The 17,248-nt window shown below is 41.9% G+C and overlaps 2 protein-coding genes across 2 annotated transcripts; one reads left to right on the forward strand and one right to left on the reverse strand.

Annotated features, from left to right (window-relative positions):
• Positions 1 to 607: 607 nt before the first annotated feature.
• Positions 608 to 10,719, forward strand: slc26a1 (solute carrier family 26 member 1). The gene is made up of 8 exons (XM_087791115.1): positions 608 to 689; positions 4,514 to 4,981; positions 5,112 to 5,291; positions 6,642 to 6,888; positions 6,948 to 7,179; positions 7,391 to 7,574; positions 7,649 to 7,936; positions 8,763 to 10,719. Exons 2-8 carry the CDS (start codon positions 4,571 to 4,573, stop codon positions 9,330 to 9,332), a joined length of 2,112 nt encoding a protein of 703 aa, XP_087647241.1. The 5' UTR covers positions 608 to 689; positions 4,514 to 4,570; the 3' UTR covers positions 9,333 to 10,719.
• A 1,931-nt stretch (positions 10,720 to 12,650) lies between these two features.
• On the reverse strand, positions 12,651 to 16,794 carry paqr3b (progestin and adipoQ receptor family member IIIb). Its single transcript, XM_087791116.1, has 7 exons — positions 16,657 to 16,794; positions 16,167 to 16,409; positions 15,694 to 15,856; positions 15,108 to 15,263; positions 14,838 to 15,035; positions 14,035 to 14,125; positions 12,651 to 13,891 (listed from the first exon to the last, which is right to left on the reverse strand). The coding sequence occupies exons 2-7, from the start codon at positions 16,361 to 16,363 to the stop codon at positions 13,752 to 13,754; spliced, it is 945 nt and encodes a 314-aa protein (XP_087647242.1). The 5' UTR covers positions 16,364 to 16,409; positions 16,657 to 16,794; the 3' UTR covers positions 12,651 to 13,751.
• Between the last annotated feature and the right edge of the window lie 454 nt (positions 16,795 to 17,248).

The raw sequence follows: 17,248 nt of genomic DNA on the forward strand, positions 1-17,248 counted from the left end.
GACTGAAGGTTGACGTCACCTTGAGTTTATAATGTTGACTTTCACTGAACGTGCTCAACATTCACCGACAGAACCGCTGTCAGAAAACTCCTCCAGGTAACCATGACAACCAAACATATTTTGACTGCCCTCAATCGCACATGAGAGTATAATATACTGTATATATAAATATAAAAACAAATCCCACTGATTTATCAAGGCTCACAGTGTCTCACAATGATGTCACAGGTTATAATCTTATTTACGTTGTTTTTAAACGATGAATCATGTTCAGTGTTTACTTTCAGGCTCATCTGTGATTGTGTTGTTGTCAAATACACACTCTGTAAACATAGAGGTGCTAATCCTAATCTCTTCCTTTTCACTCTCAAGATAACAAACCGTCATCTGAACGAATGTATCGTTTAAATCTTATATATTTTTAAACAGGCCAAAAAAATCTGTCACCATCAGCCTCCTCCCCCGCCCTCTCTCTTCTTGTCAAGGAGGATGGAGGGAGGGGGGGGGGATAATCCCATCATGCTTTGCGGAAGGAAGCCGGAAGGATCAGTGAGTGGAGCAGCTCGGCGGCTCAGACAGACTCACACTACACAACTACACACATGCTGATGCTGGACGAGGAGGCAGCGAACCCAGGGAGATGGCTGTCGTCTCCCCCACATCACTGTCCAGCTGCGCCTCCTTTCTGGGTGAGTAACAGCAGGAGTGTTTTCATAGCTGAAAGATGGACAAAGAGAAATGAGTTTGTGTGTGTGTGTGTGTGTGTGTGTGTGTGTGTGTGTGCGTCTGCTTCAGTCCTTGTCTGTGGTTCTCCCGTGGGTGAGTGAATAGCATCGTTGTCCATGTGATGTGACGCCTACTTTTCTTTTTCTTCATCTACAACAGACTCACACTCACACATGGACTCACACAAACATTTCACTCATGCACACACATGCTCACAAATGCACACATGAAAACAAACTTGAACTCACAAACAGACTTTAACACACACACACATACTCGCTCACAAGCACATATATTAACACATGCACAGACACACAAAAACACACACATGCACTCACACACAAAGACACAAACACACTCATGCACACACATTCACATATGCCCAAACAAACACACACTCACACACACATACACACTCACAAATACAAATGAACACATACACACACACACATATGCACTTACACACACACACAAACTGACACACAGACCGGTGCTGTGTCTCAAATCGCATACTAGCGTACTCAAAGTTAGTATTTTTAATGCGTAAGTGCGTCTCTTAGTATGCGAAATTTAGTGCACCATGCACACTAAATTGGCGTACTAAAACACCCACAAAACTGAGTATGGTTCGATGGACACTATCCACACTAAACGGCTGCCATCTTAGTGACGTTTTAAACGAAAGTTACGTCATATACTGTATATGCATATAATATTTAGTTTCTCATATTTTTTCTTTATTTCTTCTTCCAAACTTGCAAAACTTGCTGCCAGCAGGTGTCGATAGCGTTCAAACAGCTGGTTGAAACCATCGTTAAATAGTAGTAGGAGAAGAAGCTGTCGCGTCATTTCCTGTTAGTGTGTAGCAGCAGTGTTTGATTTGAGACACACTATCTGTGGAGAATTTGCGTACTAGTTAGTATGTACACTATCCTGATGCATACTAACTTCTAGTATACTAAGAGAAGTATGAGATTTGAGACATGGCACAACACTCACAAACGCATAAGAAAACAACCAGAAAAACACACACACATGCACACACACACGCAAAACAAACAAACACACACTTAAAGCACAGCCCTGAAATCAAACACACAAGCACAAACAAACCCTACAACAATACACACACGCAGTTGTTAAGGAAGCAAATAAACTGCAACAAGACTTCTATTTGATGATAAACAAAACAACCTTAATATTGTTGACACAATTATTCATAAACGACAACCTTGTAAAAAACGTTCAAATGCACAGAAACTGTACAAATAGATGTCGAAACAAAATAATATAAAATAAATTATTGAATACATACATGCACCAAAACACTGGAAATGACTTATGTAGGACCAGAAGTCGAACAAAAGTATCTGCAATAATTCAGCACACACACACACACACACACACACACCTACACACACACACACACACACACACACACACACACACACACACACACACACACACACACACACACACACACACACACACACACACACACACACACACACACACACACACACACACACACACACCATTGCAACAATGTCATACAAACATTTCCTAACATGTAGACGTAACCATGAATAAGAAGTAACTCCCAACATTTACATTAACTTGACACTTAATTCATCATATTTTTATCGATTTATTTATTTTAAAGAAAACTAAACGTTGAAGGTTCAGTGAAACGTTTTCGCGGATTTTAACTTCACACCCTCATGACCGATGACATGTCAAGAACCTCCTCCTGACTGTGACGAGACCAGAGAGAGAGTTTGAGAGCGTTCAAAGGGCTGCTAGCCACACACACACTCACACACACACACACACTCACACACACTTGTTGTCTAGTGACTGGAGGGACATGAAGCAAAGAGCACGACTGCAGGTGAGTTTAAACTGGATTATCTTTTCAATCTATGTTCACTCAGGGTTTGAAAGTTGAAAGGATGTTGCAAGTTTATTCAAACATCTCCATCTATTTGCTTTAAAACCAGTTTTGTAGCTGAAAATGTCCACTTTTCAAATTTTGTGTGAAGAAATTTGACTTTTAAGACCTTGATTAAGTCTCATCGCGTCCACTTCCTTTACTTGGTCATTTATTACGTGGAATCCATTTAATTCAAGGGCTTTTTTCCCCTTCAACCCAACAATGTTTCCTACAATCTACGGTGTAAAAGTCACACTCTGGACATTCACCTCACGGTCGTGAGCAGCAGCGGAAACATTGATTTGGTTTCACTTGAGCCGATCAAATCAACAGTCTTTGTCTCTGGTCATGTGATTAAGAGCTTCTTACAACTTGTTAACTGGCGAAACAAGAGTTGTCCAGTGTGATCCAAAGTAAGATACTTGGAAAAAAACCACTGGAAATAAAAGAAGACCAAAGATTAACCTAAATCTTGAAATTACTGACTCATGGAAATTCAACTACTGCACACTCTCTATCACACCTGTCATCGAGGTCAACTATTGAGAGCAGACTGAGTAAAATAATTGATCTTCGTTCAACTACATAAGGTTAAGTTACAAAGATCTTCACTTCAAATCGTTTATATGGCTTTGATAGTATAGTTAAGACAGAACGGACTAAAACAATTATGACGCAAATGATCCAAATTAAGAGTAAATCCACTCAAAAATCCACAAAACAGTAAACTAAATATAATTGAAGATGAAGAATTTCCATCTGTAGATGAATTATTTATTTATATGCCATTTTATTGTAATGCCTGTTATTTTATTTTCATTGATCGTGTTTTATTATATCAATCTCTTTTTTATTTCATTCGTGTCATTGGCCGTAAAAGTTCCTGATTCCGATTCTAAGGGGCTGTAGCCTGTCTCAGCTCCTTAGGGTAAGAGGCAGGGGACACTCTGGAAAGGTCACCAGGGCACAAGAAGACAATTAATCGTTCACACACACACCTTCAAATACAGACCGTTCCCAATTAAATCTCTGTATGTTTTTGGGAGGAAACCGGAGTGCCTGGAGTAAACCATACAAAGCACATTGAGACCGGTTTGTATCGCCTTTTGCCCTGTGTAGCTGGGACCCACTCATCCATTAAATAAAGGAAATAAGCAAACGATGATGGGATTTCTTTAAACTAAATGTTCTTGGTTATTATATATTATATTTAAAGAGATTCTCTGCTGAGCCCGTTCTTTTGAGCAAGGCACTCTCACATAGCAGCGCTGCCATGTTCAGATGCAACATCATGTTTTTATGTTCTTTATGATCATCATAAACACACACAGCTGTGACTCACAGACCACAGGTGGTGACAGCAGCGTTGCATAAGGATCCGTTCGATATTGTTTTTTTAATTAATATATAATAAAAGGAACCGAAGATAACTAAAAATTAAATGTCTCACTTTTGTTTGAACCCGGTTTTTGGAGCTTTTAAAAGATTCAAGATAAAAAAAGAAAGAAAACGGAAGCAAGCGACAGAAGGTAAATAATTGACAGAGAACTGCATTTAAAACTAAAAGACTTCTATAGATATAGATATACTCGATATAGAAGATTTTACTGGAGGGCTGCCATGACAACGGGCCACAACGAAGTCCAACAATCCTTAAACATGCAAGAAAATGTTTCAAAATGGGTCTTAAGACTAAAAAGGTTCACCTGACTCTTGAGGACACAGCAAACACAACTATAGCAAAATGAAGACTATAGTTGTTTGTTCTCAAACAATGACACCATGAACACACGACAAGTTATAGTCAATGAGATGTTAATATGATGAATCAACAGCGTCTTCTCTTCCCCTCAGGAGACCAGCTGACCGACCCCCCCTCTCACCCTGACGTCTCCTCGCCCCCTCGTGGCGATGGAGGAGCTCAACGCCAAAGACGCCGAGGCGACCCGGTCGCCGCCGCATCTCCTGGAACGACGGGTTCGACAGCGGCCGTCGGCGGCGTCGGTCCTGAAAAAGAAGCTGAAGCAGAGCGCCACATGTTCCGCGCCGAAGGTCCGCTCCACCCTGACGGGGTTCTTCCCCGTGGTCACCTGGCTCCCTAGGTACAAACTGAAGGAGTACGTTTGGGGGGACGTGATGTCCGGGCTGATCATCGGCATCATCCTGGTGCCGCAGGCCATCGCCTACTGCCTCCTGGCCGGCGTCAAACCCGTCTACGGGCTGTACACGTCCTTCTACGCCAACATCATCTACTTCCTGATGGGCACCTCCAGACATGTGTCGGTGGGCATCTTCAGCCTCATGAGCCTCATGGTGGGACAGGTGAGGAGACAAAAACGACCTTCTCAGATGCCATCAAAGGGAGACTCTAGGTCACCAGCAGCCGATAACAACCATGTTTTTACATGAATAACTAGCATGATTTATGATGGTTTTTGTACCTGGCCCGCAGGTGGTGGATCGAGAAGTCTACCTGGCGGGTTTCGACCTCAACGAAGACACGCCGGTGTTCAACACGTCCATGAACGTCACAGGCGAACACAGTGTGGAGCTCATGGGGATGCAGTGCAACAAAGAGTGTTACGCCATCAGTGTCGCCGCGGCGCTGACCTTCCTGGCCGGTGTCTACCAGGTGAATATGGCACGAGCTAATGATGCCGTTGAAGCTAATATGTTGACAGCGGTTTCTACCCTTCACGTTGATTAGCGCTATTAGCTAATGGAGCCACAATTCAACCATAAATGGTCACATTACTGAGTAATGGTTGAAACAAATTAGCAACAAATGCAAACTAATAACACAATAACAAAAGATTTTCCATCTTTACGTTTTCATTCTTAAGCTCACGCAATATTTACCCAAAGTGTTTTCTGTCCGTTTAGCATGTTAGCCGTTTAGCTTCTTCTACAAGCAAGATTAAAATATAGACTTCCTAAGTTATTTTTATAAAAATTACTATTGTCTTGGCTTCAATACAAGTGGGACATTACAGACGAGCAGTTTGGATGGATTTGGATATTCCTAAATTTGTCTTTTTTGATGAAGAAAGTTAGTGCTAGTTAGCGTTGACACATTACTCTGATAATTCTCCCACTCCTTAGTCCACATGAGGGTGAGTAGAAAGGGATTGAATTCTAGGTGGACTATCCGTTTAACTAAGAGGTATTTGAGCTTTGTCGAGATGACATTTATTTGGGAGCCAGTATGGATCTTAACCTTGTGAGTGTCACCTTTTCTTTACCGCCTCAGGAAGCGAAGCCATTGCGATTACGCAGTAAATTTTCATCTCAGGACGTTAATAGCGGTGCCGTCATGTGTCCCTCACATGAGGCTTCAATCTTTGTGGGTCCTTATGTGTATCAACTAGGGGTGTTAGAAGATATGGATACAGCGAAATATTGCGATAATCATTTCCACAATAATGTGTCAATATTCGACAGCACTGTATGGATTTATTACATTTGAAAAAAAACATATTTTTTTTGGCTTTCAAGTTATATTAAAAAAATGTTTTACCATAGTTCGTTTACGGTTTACAGTTCAATAAATCGTTTTAAAAATAATATAATTCATTTTTTTAATTTACTAATGACCTACAAGTATTCACAGCAGTCATTACGTCCTCCGCAGCTAAAGAAACAATGGAAGCCTAAGAGATCCTAGCGATTATATTCATTTGGTTTCAGTCTGTTAATTCTGCAACACTAAAGTCAAGTACTCGGGTTATTCTTACATCCTTGTTCCTACAGTATTACAATATATCTCGCAATATAACATACCATAGTCCCAGTTTCGTGATACATACAGTGTATGCCCAAATTCTTGCCACACCACAGAGGATCAGTACACTGGAGGGACTACATCCTACATCTAACACCATTCATCGAGGACAGTGGAGAATACCAATTTAGTCGGCCAATGGCGGATATACTGAACTTACGTTCATGTGATTTTGATGCTCCTTTGTTATTTCTTAATAAGGTCCTGATGGCCATTTTTCGTCTGGGCTTCGTCTCCGTCTACTTGTCGGGTCCCATGTTGGACGGTTTCGCGACGGGAGCTTCCTTCACCATCCTGACGGTTCAGGCCAAATACCTGCTGGGCCTGAAGATTCCTCGCCACCAGGGCTACGGCACCGTCGTCGTGACCTGGATCAACATCTTCGCCAACATACACACCACCAACGTGTGCGATCTAATCACCAGCGCCATCTGCATCTCCATCTTAGGTAATATTTGATCATCAATTTTACACCCAGTTCCTCGTCTTAACTGTGGTCTACGGCAGTGGCCGGGAAGGAGATCCAGGAGCGCTTCAAGGATCGACTGAAGATCCCTCTGCCCACCGAGCTGGTGGTGGTGGCAGGAGCCACACTGGCCAGCCATTTTGGGGACTTGAACAGCCGATTTGGCACCAGCGTGTCGGGTCACATCCCCACAGGGTTCATTCCTCCGAGAGTGCCCAGCTTCAGCCTGATGCCTCGAGTGGCCCTGGACGCCATTCCTATGGCCGTTATCAGGTAAAGAAGCGACTTCTGTTATCTAATCTGGATGCTGCTCAGTAGCTGGCTCGATGTCTGAAGACAATCTATAACCGACTGTTAACATTCCACATATGACCACCACATTCTTGTACTGTCCTTGTCCGACCCCTGAGAGGTCACCGAGAGGTCTTTCTCCGTCAATGTTCCGACCGTTTGTTTCACATTGCCTTGCCTTTTTGTTTTGCAGTTTCGCCTTCACCGTGTCGTTGTCGGAGATGTTTGCCAAGAAGAACGGCTACACGGTTCGTCCCAACCAGGAGATGCTGGCCATCGGGTGCTGCAACATCATCCCGTCCTTCTTCCACAGTTTCACCACAAGTGCCGCTCTCGCCAAGACCATGGTGAAGGACTCCACCGGGTGCCAGACGCAGGTACCTCAGCAGTGCCAACCATTATCAAGGATTCTCTTTTTTAGTTAAATGAAAACCTTCTCCATCTCCGTCAGGTGTCCAGCGTCATCAGCGCTCTGGTGGTGCTGCTGGTCCTGCTGTTCTTCGCGCCGTTCTTCCACGACCTGCAGCGGTGCGTCCTCGCCTGCATCATCATCGTCAGCCTCCGGGGGGCCTTGAGGAAATTTAAGGATGTTCCCGACAAGTGGCGGACGAGCAAGAACGACGCCGTCGTGTGGTTGGTGGCCATGTCGGCCACCGCTCTGATCAGCATCGAGCTCGGTCTCCTGGTCGGGGTCGTCTTCACTATGATGTGCGTCATATTCCAGACCCAAAATCCGAAGGCGAGTATACCATTGGTCGATCTTTTTCGGTCGCCACAGCAAATCAACCTCCTCCATCCAACTATGTATCCCCCTCTCTCACACCAACCATCTTCATGTCCTCTTTCACTACATCCATAAACCTTCTCTTTGGTCTTCATCTAGACCTCCTGCCTGGGACTTCCAACCCCAGCATCCTTCTACTAATATACTCACTATCACTCCTCTGTACACGACCAAACCATCTCATTCTCTCTGACCTTATCTCCAAAACATCTAACATGATCCTCTGATCGACTCATTCCTGATTCATCTTCATCACTCCCAAAGAGAACCTCAACATCTCCATCTACCTCCATCTCTGCTTCCTGCCTCTTCCTCAGTGTCTCTAAGGGTGTCAAACTGGTCCAGAAAAGGGCCGAGACGGTGCAGGTTTTTGTTCCAACCAATCAAGCACATAAGTTAACGAATCAGGTGTCGGCTTAAACAAGCAACACCTGACTGACAATTAATTGATTACCGTCTTCAGTCGCCTGATTGGTTCAACCGTATGTGCTTGACCGGTTGGATCCAAAACCTGCACCGTCTCTGGCCTTTTCTGGACCAGTTTGACACCTGTGCTTGAGTCTAGACCATACAGCATCGCTGGTCCCACCACTGTCTTGTATATCTTCCCTTAAGTCAATGAATTAACCAATTTTTATCTCGCTGGCCATAAATCACGGTGATTACATGACTGAGGTTCATAAGATATTCTGGACTTTACTCCCCATCGGCTGTAAAACTACTTTAAATCTCCACCGTGTGTTTGTGTTACTCAATTGTTTTTTTCTTTCCACGGTTAAAGGTTTCTCTCCTGGGCCGGGCAGACGACACCGAGCTCTACGAAGACGTGGACGAGTACGTGAACCTGGCGGCGCCGTCTCGAGTCCGGGTCGTTCGCTTCCAGGCGCCGCTCTACTACGCCAACAAAGACACTTTCCTGAAGTCGCTCTACAGAACGGTCGGAGTCGAGCCTTTCCTGGAGCTGACGGAGAGGAGGAAGGCCGACAAGAAGAAGAAAAAGATGTCCGTGAAGATGGAGAAGGCGAACGGGGAGACGAACGGGGAGCTGGCGACCGGACTGGTGGGGCGAGAGCTGGACTTTCACACGATAGTGCTGGACTGCTCCGCCATCCCCTTCATCGACTCGACGGGCGTGGCCACGTTCAAGGGGCTCGTCAAAGAGTACAAGGACATCGGCATCCACGTGCTCCTGGCCTGCTGCAACACCTCGCTCGTCGACAGCCTGCAGAGGGCGCAGGTCTTCGGGCCGGACGACTCGCACATCGGCAGCATGTTGTTTCACACCGTGCACGCCGCCATCGTCCACGCAGACCTCAACGCCGCACAGAGCACGGACGACTCGCCGGTGTGATCACAGTGACACCCGTCGAGCAGGAGAAGCCTTCATGTGCCAACGACTACTTCAGCAGCAGCTCCAGGGTTTCTTTACATTTTCCACAGTGGAAGCAAAGAACGACACTGAAAACAAGGTCGACTAGTTTGGGTTATGAATGTACATCATCAACTGAACAACGTTAGCAGAGCCAAATACTAACTCCTGAAGAAAGTAAAGAAAGATTCATTTTATGACATGTTAGTGCAGTATTTTCAACAATGAATAACCTTTAATAAAACTCAAACTTGTAATCTAATTATTACAACACAACATATTTCACAAAGAAAATCCAACAACATATCTCAAGCTCTGTTACTGCAACATTTAAAATGAAAAAACATTGTTCATTTTATATTCTACTTTTTTCTTTCTTTAATTGGGACAAACAATGTCGCAAAAAGACAAAAGGCCTTTCTGGAGTTTGTGTATGTTCTCCTCATGTGCGTGGGTTTACTCTGGTTTACTCCCACAGACCAAAAACATACTGCGGTTGATTGAGAACCCAAAATGTCTGTGGCCTTGTCAGGGTGTCCCCTGCCTTTAGCCCAAAGTAGCTGGGATAAAATCCATTTAAAAGAATATGCAATCGTAAATGAATAATTGATTTTAAAGATTTTTTTTAACCTTAATAAAGTGTCAAAATCAAGGGTGCAATATAGCGTGTTGGCTAATGATGGAACTATGTTAACAAAACATATTTTAAAGATAGCGCTGTGAGGTCAAGGTGTAGGAGTTCATAACTGACCAATTACATTTATGGAAGAACAGGAAAAGAATAAATAAAACAAATATGAGACTTAAAATAACATTTTAATTAATTATCTATTTGGTGTAAAATAACACCATAACACCCAAGAATGTGATTTTTCTTCCCCCCTCAATTAATCGCGTTTAACTCCTTCATTGACAAAAGCGATGGATGCTTTTCGCAAATTTTCCGATCAGGAGACTTTGGTCGGAAGGTGATAATAGGTGGAGTCCAGAGTCCGGCCCTTACTCACTATCAGTCGTGCCAACCATTACCCTGCAGCTAAAAATCATTGTTGGATGAAAGTTTAACTTTCCTGGAGCGCGAGATGAAGTCGGAAGGTTTGTTAGAAGTTAACTGATGAAGTTGGTTTATTTTCCCCCGTGGAAACATTTCACTCTTTACTCACCTGCTGTTCAATATCATCTCAGGTTGAATCTTGAAATTTGTCTTTTTTTATTATTTTTAATATTTAGGAAAAAATCAATTGATTGCTTTTATATTTCATGAGCATGAATGTAGAGTTGATTTTGTAAACATTCTTTGTACGTTGTATTTTATTACATGTATGTAACGGTGCCTGAATAAAAACAAACGTTTCTTAACAAAACAAAAGTGTCACTCAGATTTATGATGTAAGGATGGATCGAAAGATATCTAGAAAGCAAGACCGACAAAGAAAGATAAAGAGATGAACGACAAGTAAATAGAGGGGGAGAAAGAATGAAGGAAAGGAAAGAAGGGCTGGAGACGTACAGAGAGTAGTTTGTAAGCGTTCTGGCTCAGATTACACACAACATGGACGGTCAGGTGATCGACAGGAAAACTAGATGGAAACAAACATTTAAAGAATCGTTTTGGATGTTATGCAGATCACAAGCGAATATACTTTGACTCATGAGGTTCCATGTTAGATTATTGGTTAATATATTCATGTGTGTGAATATAACATTTAATATTTCTGTAGCAAAATCCATGATGAATAATCTCATAAATCATTGAATCCTGAAATAACATGGATGAGATGCACATGAAATCATTCATTTCAGCATTTAAACAGAATTATAAACCATTCTTTGGATGAAAAGAAACCTTTAAAAAACCTTATTTAATCAGCGTGGATCAGTTTCCTGCTGAATCAGGTGAAAGCCGCATCAATTACTTCACCAGCCACTTCAACAAACAGTCATTAGTGCCTTGCTCAGAGGCTCGGACAGCACGTCTTGTTATTCTGTCTTCCGTCAGCTCTTTGGTAATCATCAGCAACGTTTAACATTATTTCACATATTAACCATTAAAATTCTTTCAATGATTACGTTTTCTGACCAGAACCCAAATAACTCGATCCACTCATTGACCACAGCAACGTAAACAACCTTGGGTTGAAGGGTCGAAAACTAAATTTAGAGTTTTGGTATCAATTATTGGACATATGTTCATGTTTATTCATATATAACTTCTGATTAACAAAGAAAACGACTATGTTACAACCAGCACTTCCTAAGTCTATTCTTACTCATGTAGTCACTAGAGAAGCACGTTTTTATTTCAGTCAACTAGTAGAAGCAAAAGTGTTCACGTGTGATCAATATATCGATCGTGATACATCAGTCAATCAAAGGTATTGAAGTCAATCATACAACCTGTCACTTGATTGACATACCAGTCACATGACATCACACTTATTCAGACACTAACCTTGATCTCACACCAGAAGATGTTTGTGTTCAGAGATTGTCTGTTTAACCTTGATATTTTATTCGAGTACATTTAAAACTTTATTGACAAAACATGGTCACAGAAAACCATCCGTCCAATGTGTCGAATGAAGTATTTCCATCAGCCAGCTGTCAATCAAAACAGCTGATTTGATGGGAAGGTGAAGGTGAGAAGGTGGTTGAATTAAAGTCATGAAATGTTGTGACTCATCGACTCGAATGAGTCAAATGATTCATTCAGTCAAGTCATCCGAGTAAAGTCAGGTCATGAAAAAAAATGTAGGTAAATGTGTTGTCAAGTGAAATATTATCTCCTGTGGTTATAAAGGTACATCGACATACATTGTACATGTAACGTTTCTCGATATATTCATCAGTAAACATGTGTTTCTGTATTATTGTAGCACCAACAATACTTTGACTCCTTTATTTTACAAGTAGCTTACGTGATGTAAGTTTTTAACACCCCCAAGTTGTGAAGGTAATAACCATGTACCTTGTTTCTGGTAACGTTTGATTCGTGGCGTGAAGAATGACACTGACTCATGCGGTCACGTGGGATCATGTGGTTTGATGCTGACCTGCCGAGTCATCACAGGTCTTTAAAACGCTCTCTCAGTTGATCCACCTGACGCTGGGGTTCGTCAGAGGACATCCTAGTCAAGCAGGAAGATGCTTTTTGTTCGCAGAAACGTCACCAGGTCAACGCTTACAAACGACTTAACACCGCCCTCTGCTGGTCAGAGAGTGCAACAACATTTGCAGCCAGTAAAGAATTACACGCGTCGTATTAAAATGGTAAACAAAACCCAGTGTCGTGTGACGTCATGATTTCACAGCATTCTTTATTGATTCAACAAAATCAGTTCACACAGGCACCAACGTTTTTCCAGCTTGAGCCTCACACAGAGTCTATGTGTTACAGTAGAGAAGATTAACACTTAAAAACAATCAGCAGCTCGTGAGGAAAAACTAAATACTGACCAATGAAGGCGAAAAATAAAGATTGAACTGGACAATCCTGAGGTATGAGGCGCAGTGATGTAACGGTTGTTTGATGCAGTCGCTCAGAATCAGATTGTAACAGATGGTTTGTTCACCAAGAAACACAAGATATTAAGGCAGACGATGCATTACAGTGATGACAGTAGATATAAAATACTTTTTGTTTGACTCTTCGTTGCATGCGTTACAAGGAAACATGCCCATGAGTGCCGGAACTTTATACTGGCTTTGTTTATCTACAAAAGAATGAAGCATAAAACTTTTATAAAGAAAGTCCAACGGCAAAGTCAGAAGAACATCGTTTGTGACAAAAATATGAAAAATAAGCTTCGTCACATGAAAGATTAAATAAAGTTAGTTCACAAAACAAGAAACTCTCGCGTGATTCGAACATTAAAACAGCTGTAATTGTGTTAGTGTTCTGACCTAATGCTGTGCTAGCCGTTTTTAGTTTTACTCTTCAACTGTAGGGGGCGACAAAGAGCGAACGGCTCAGTGCAGTGCGCATTTCAACGCACTTGGTTTATAATATCGCTATTAATAAAATAAATATAAATAAATGATCGTGAGAGTTAAGTTTTTTGCAAAAGTAGTTGTTCATTTTTTGCATTGGTTAATTTAAAGCACAGAAATATATGGATTGTTATTATTATTGTGTGTCAGCCTGACGATTGTTGAGCTTTTTGTCGAAACAGCAGGAAAAACAAGAATTTCATCAAAGGCTTCACAACAAAAAATTTTCATCGCGCTTACGCAAGCAGCAGATGATTATATCATTCATGTTTGGTCATCTCACTCACATAAACCGCATTTGGATTGAAAAGAACATAAACATTCCGAGTGAAAATCATCTCCATGTTTTGATCCAACGTTCATTTTCGGCTTCTTACATTATTGTCGTTGGAAATATATGAAGGTAGAGACTTAGCTGCTGGTCTGGGGGGGGCAGGGCTGGCTGTGCCTGAAACGCATGATGTGTATCGCAGTCTGATGCCACCAGTAGAACATCACCACCACCAGAATGTGCCACAACTGGTGACTGGCTCCCAAGTAGTTCAGCTGACCTAGAGATGAGATTGTACAGGTTTATTTAAGATGTTTTTTAAATGCTGCTTAAGATGTAACATCTACACTAATTTGTGTATTTAAAAATGTGATAATTTTCTGTTTTCTTTCATTCTTGTGTTCTTGTTATGAACGAACTCACCTGGGAAGTAGCGCTCGGGGATCTTGGTGACGTAGAACAAGAAGGCAGATCCAGCAATGAAGTACATCACAATCACTCGAGGCAGAAACAGCTGCGTGTTTAAAATAAACAACACAATTCAACATTGCACTCGAAAACTTGCTGGTTAAAGTACCTGATGTTAATCTAACGTTTACTCAGTTCGTCGTCCTTTAATTAAAAGACTTCAGTATATAGATTACAATTTTTAAATAAATGTGGTGGTCGTTATTGGTGAAAAAGGAGAAGAAGCCTCATGAACCACTGAAGCCTTCCAACTGAGTAGTTCATCCTTGGGCCAAATCTTTGATGCTTCATTTGCTCTACTGCGCCATCAAGTGGACATTAAGCATGAAGCTTAAAACAATTTGCTTATATTACTTGTGTTTTGACTGTAAAAAATATTGATTTTCTTTCAGATTGTTTCACCTGCTTTTCTAAGTTTATCACAGAATTATTATATTTTATTAGGAAAGATTAGCGTAAAATGCTGCCACATTCAAGAAAATATACTCTATCTTGCAGACTCCATAAGTACAAAAGTACAAAAAATAAGTACAAAAATCCACCAAATCCAAAAGCTGTGAGGGGAGATCCTTCGCGATTTGATGGAAGCCACAAGCTGATCCTGAACCAGTTCTGATGCCAGTTTGTGATGCTTCAAACATCACAACATATGTCACCAACACACTCCTTGATACTCAATCGATTACTCCGCACATGCTTCGACGCTGAGACACCGTAAAACACGTCACTAGTCGTGGATAAAACCTCCACATCCTCACCTGAACTACGTCACAGCTGAACCCGCCGTTGAGCCACACCCAGTGGCAGGCAGGAATCACACTTATTCCCGCCACACAGCAGAAGATTGCCACTCTCAGCTTCCGCCAGTCGTTGCTGAGGTAACGCGGGTGGACCTGGGCGCAGAAGACTGCCAGGATCAGGGACAGCACGGTCAGCAGATACACCTGCCGCCAAAACTGCGGCAAAGAAAGACACCTGGTGAGCTTCAGTCTGTGGTAGAACGAGTCACGTGAAGTCGTCAGACTCACAGCATTGCAATAAAACGCATAGAAGATTCCGGGTACGTAACAGCCGAGGATGCCGACAGATATGCCTGCGTAGTCCAACGCCAGCCAGCGACGACACGTCTTCTCCGATCGGTGGCAGGCGAAGAGATGATATCCCACTGAACACAACATGCACACCTGCGGGTAAAAAAAACATTGATAACGTTTTTGAAGTCTGATGACATCCAGCCAGTTGATATAAAATATTGAAATTCAAACCATGTTTGTGCAATTTTTTATTTTCTAGAAAGAGATAATGGTTGAGGAGGATCAGGGTACTAGACCTAGGTACAATATCAAATATGTTTTGACATTAAAACTAAAGCCTGTTGTCTTGGAATCACTACTATACTTACAGTCCTATTGCAGCGTTCTAAAATACAACATCTACATAGAGTGGACTTACCTCAGCAGGAACTATTTCTTTTGAACCTGTTTGGAAACCCTCAAGCTATTAGACCAAAAACTTATGTTGCAAGAATTTATCATCAACTTTAAAAAAAATCTTGAGTCCAGAGCAAATCAGAGAAGAATGCAGTACTTGTTCAGTATAAGCAGAGTAAAATACCTGGAAGCAAAAGAGTCCTATGGCATAAATGGCATAGTCCTCTCTGTTGGCCCCGGAGGCCGGCAGCACTGAGGAGAGGTCATTAACCCCCAGAACGAAAAAGAGAAGGAACCCCAGGAGGTGACTCCAAATATTCACAGTCTCATTAGACAACATGAAGATGCTGCAAAACAGAATATTCAAGTTATTTTCCCAAATAAAAAGAGAGGTTAACGCGGTAGTAATGTATAAATACCGTTTTTAAATTATACAATTTGATTTAAAAATGTATTTTTATAATTACTTCTGGAGCACATTTGATCCAAGAAGAGTCAGTAAAATGTGGTAACTACAAAAGCAATCCTATTCCACTTCTTGAAAGGAAGATATACACAATCTTATTAACTATATATAATAGTAAATAAGATCTTTATCTAGATACAAGATATTCATCTTGTGATCTCTCTAGATTACAAATGAAATCAATCAAAGACCTCTTGATGCAGAGTCTGGATGGCAGGTGAGCTCTGTATCCATCTGTGATGTAGGGGTTCTCTTTGAGGAAAAGGGGGATTTGTTCATATGTGTAGAGACGGATCCTTTGCGGGATCAGCACCGGCCAGTGCTGGTAACTGCCCAGCTCGATGTAGTGGGCAGTTTTCAGTAGCTTTTGAGGCATCTTCAGCAGCATGTCTGCTCCCAGCTCCACCGCATCAACCGATGACAGTGATATGAAACTAGAGGGGAGAAAAAAGATCGATTATCGCCATCATTTCTTATCAATAACTTGAAATGTGGATTCGTGTTAACGACGAGGAGGCGCAGCATCAGATAATCGAGCTATAGTAATTAAACAGAACTGAAAAAGATCAAGAACACAAGCCTCATGTATAATAAGAGGGTTGAACGTTAACTTCTGCTAGCATCCATGCTAACGTCTTTCCTGACCGCCAAACTCAATGAAAACAAGGTTATCGAACTCACCATCAGTCCCAGTTTAACTCACGCTGTATTTCCCAAGATGCTTCTGACATATTCGAATCACTGAGCAACGAGACATGTGTTGCAAAAACACATTTTTGGGCAAACAGCGTGAAATATTCACACCATAAACAACGAACGTCTTCTTTTACTGAAGACCGTAAACACGGCCTGCGCATGATACCGACACCTGCTGGAGAAATTGTGAAATTACACATGAGAGGTATTCTGAGGACGTTGATTTCTGTCCTGCTCTTGAATTTTCCTTTTCTTTTGCTTTAAATACAAGTGTTGTTTGTAATGGGTTGGGTAGGGTAGATTGTAGACAGGAATAATGATGCCGAGTGTATGAATACGTTTTCAGTTTTGCTGTTTGAATTATGAAACATTTATCTATTCTGCCTCGGGGAAGATTCTTGACACACACACAGGGACAATAATCCAGAACAGATGAAATATCACCAGAGAGGCATTTCCTGACACGCTGGTTCTGGTTTGTTAGTTTCTTTTCTTGAGCCTGCTGTCAAAAACCACACAACCCCACTGTCTTATCTCTGATTCTTCCCTTGTTTTTAGTTCTCTCGCAGGAAAAGCT

This window comes from Callionymus lyra, chromosome 5 (genome assembly GCF_982586985.1).
Source record: "Callionymus lyra chromosome 5, fCalLyr1.hap1.1, whole genome shotgun sequence".
Lineage (NCBI taxonomy): Eukaryota > Metazoa > Chordata > Actinopteri > Syngnathiformes > Callionymidae > Callionymus > Callionymus lyra.

What these genes read in the sequence shown, in the direction of transcription:
- slc26a1 (XM_087791115.1), top strand. Translation starts at nt 4,571, where the DNA reads ATGGAGGAGCTCAACGCCAAAGACGCCGAGGCGACCCGGTCGCCGCCG. An exon ending in TGAGCCTCATGGTGGGACAG is followed by an intron (nt 4,982 to 5,111) that starts GTGAGGAGACAA and finishes CCTGGCCCGCAG; the next exon opens with GTGGTGGATCGAGAAGTCTA. An exon ending in CATCTGCATCTCCATCTTAG is followed by an intron (nt 6,889 to 6,947) that starts GTAATATTTGAT and finishes GGTCTACGGCAG; the next exon opens with TGGCCGGGAAGGAGATCCAG.
- paqr3b (XM_087791116.1), bottom strand. Translation starts at nt 16,363, where the DNA reads ATGCTGCTGAAGATGCCTCAAAAGCTACTGAAAACTGCCCACTACATC. An exon ending in TCCAGACTCTGCATCAAGAG is followed by an intron (nt 15,857 to 16,166) that starts GTCTTTGATTGA and finishes TCTGTTTTGCAG; the next exon opens with CATCTTCATGTTGTCTAATG. An exon ending in CCCCGAGCGCTACTTCCCAG is followed by an intron (nt 13,892 to 14,034) that starts GTGAGTTCGTTC and finishes TCTCATCTCTAG; the next exon opens with GTCAGCTGAACTACTTGGGA.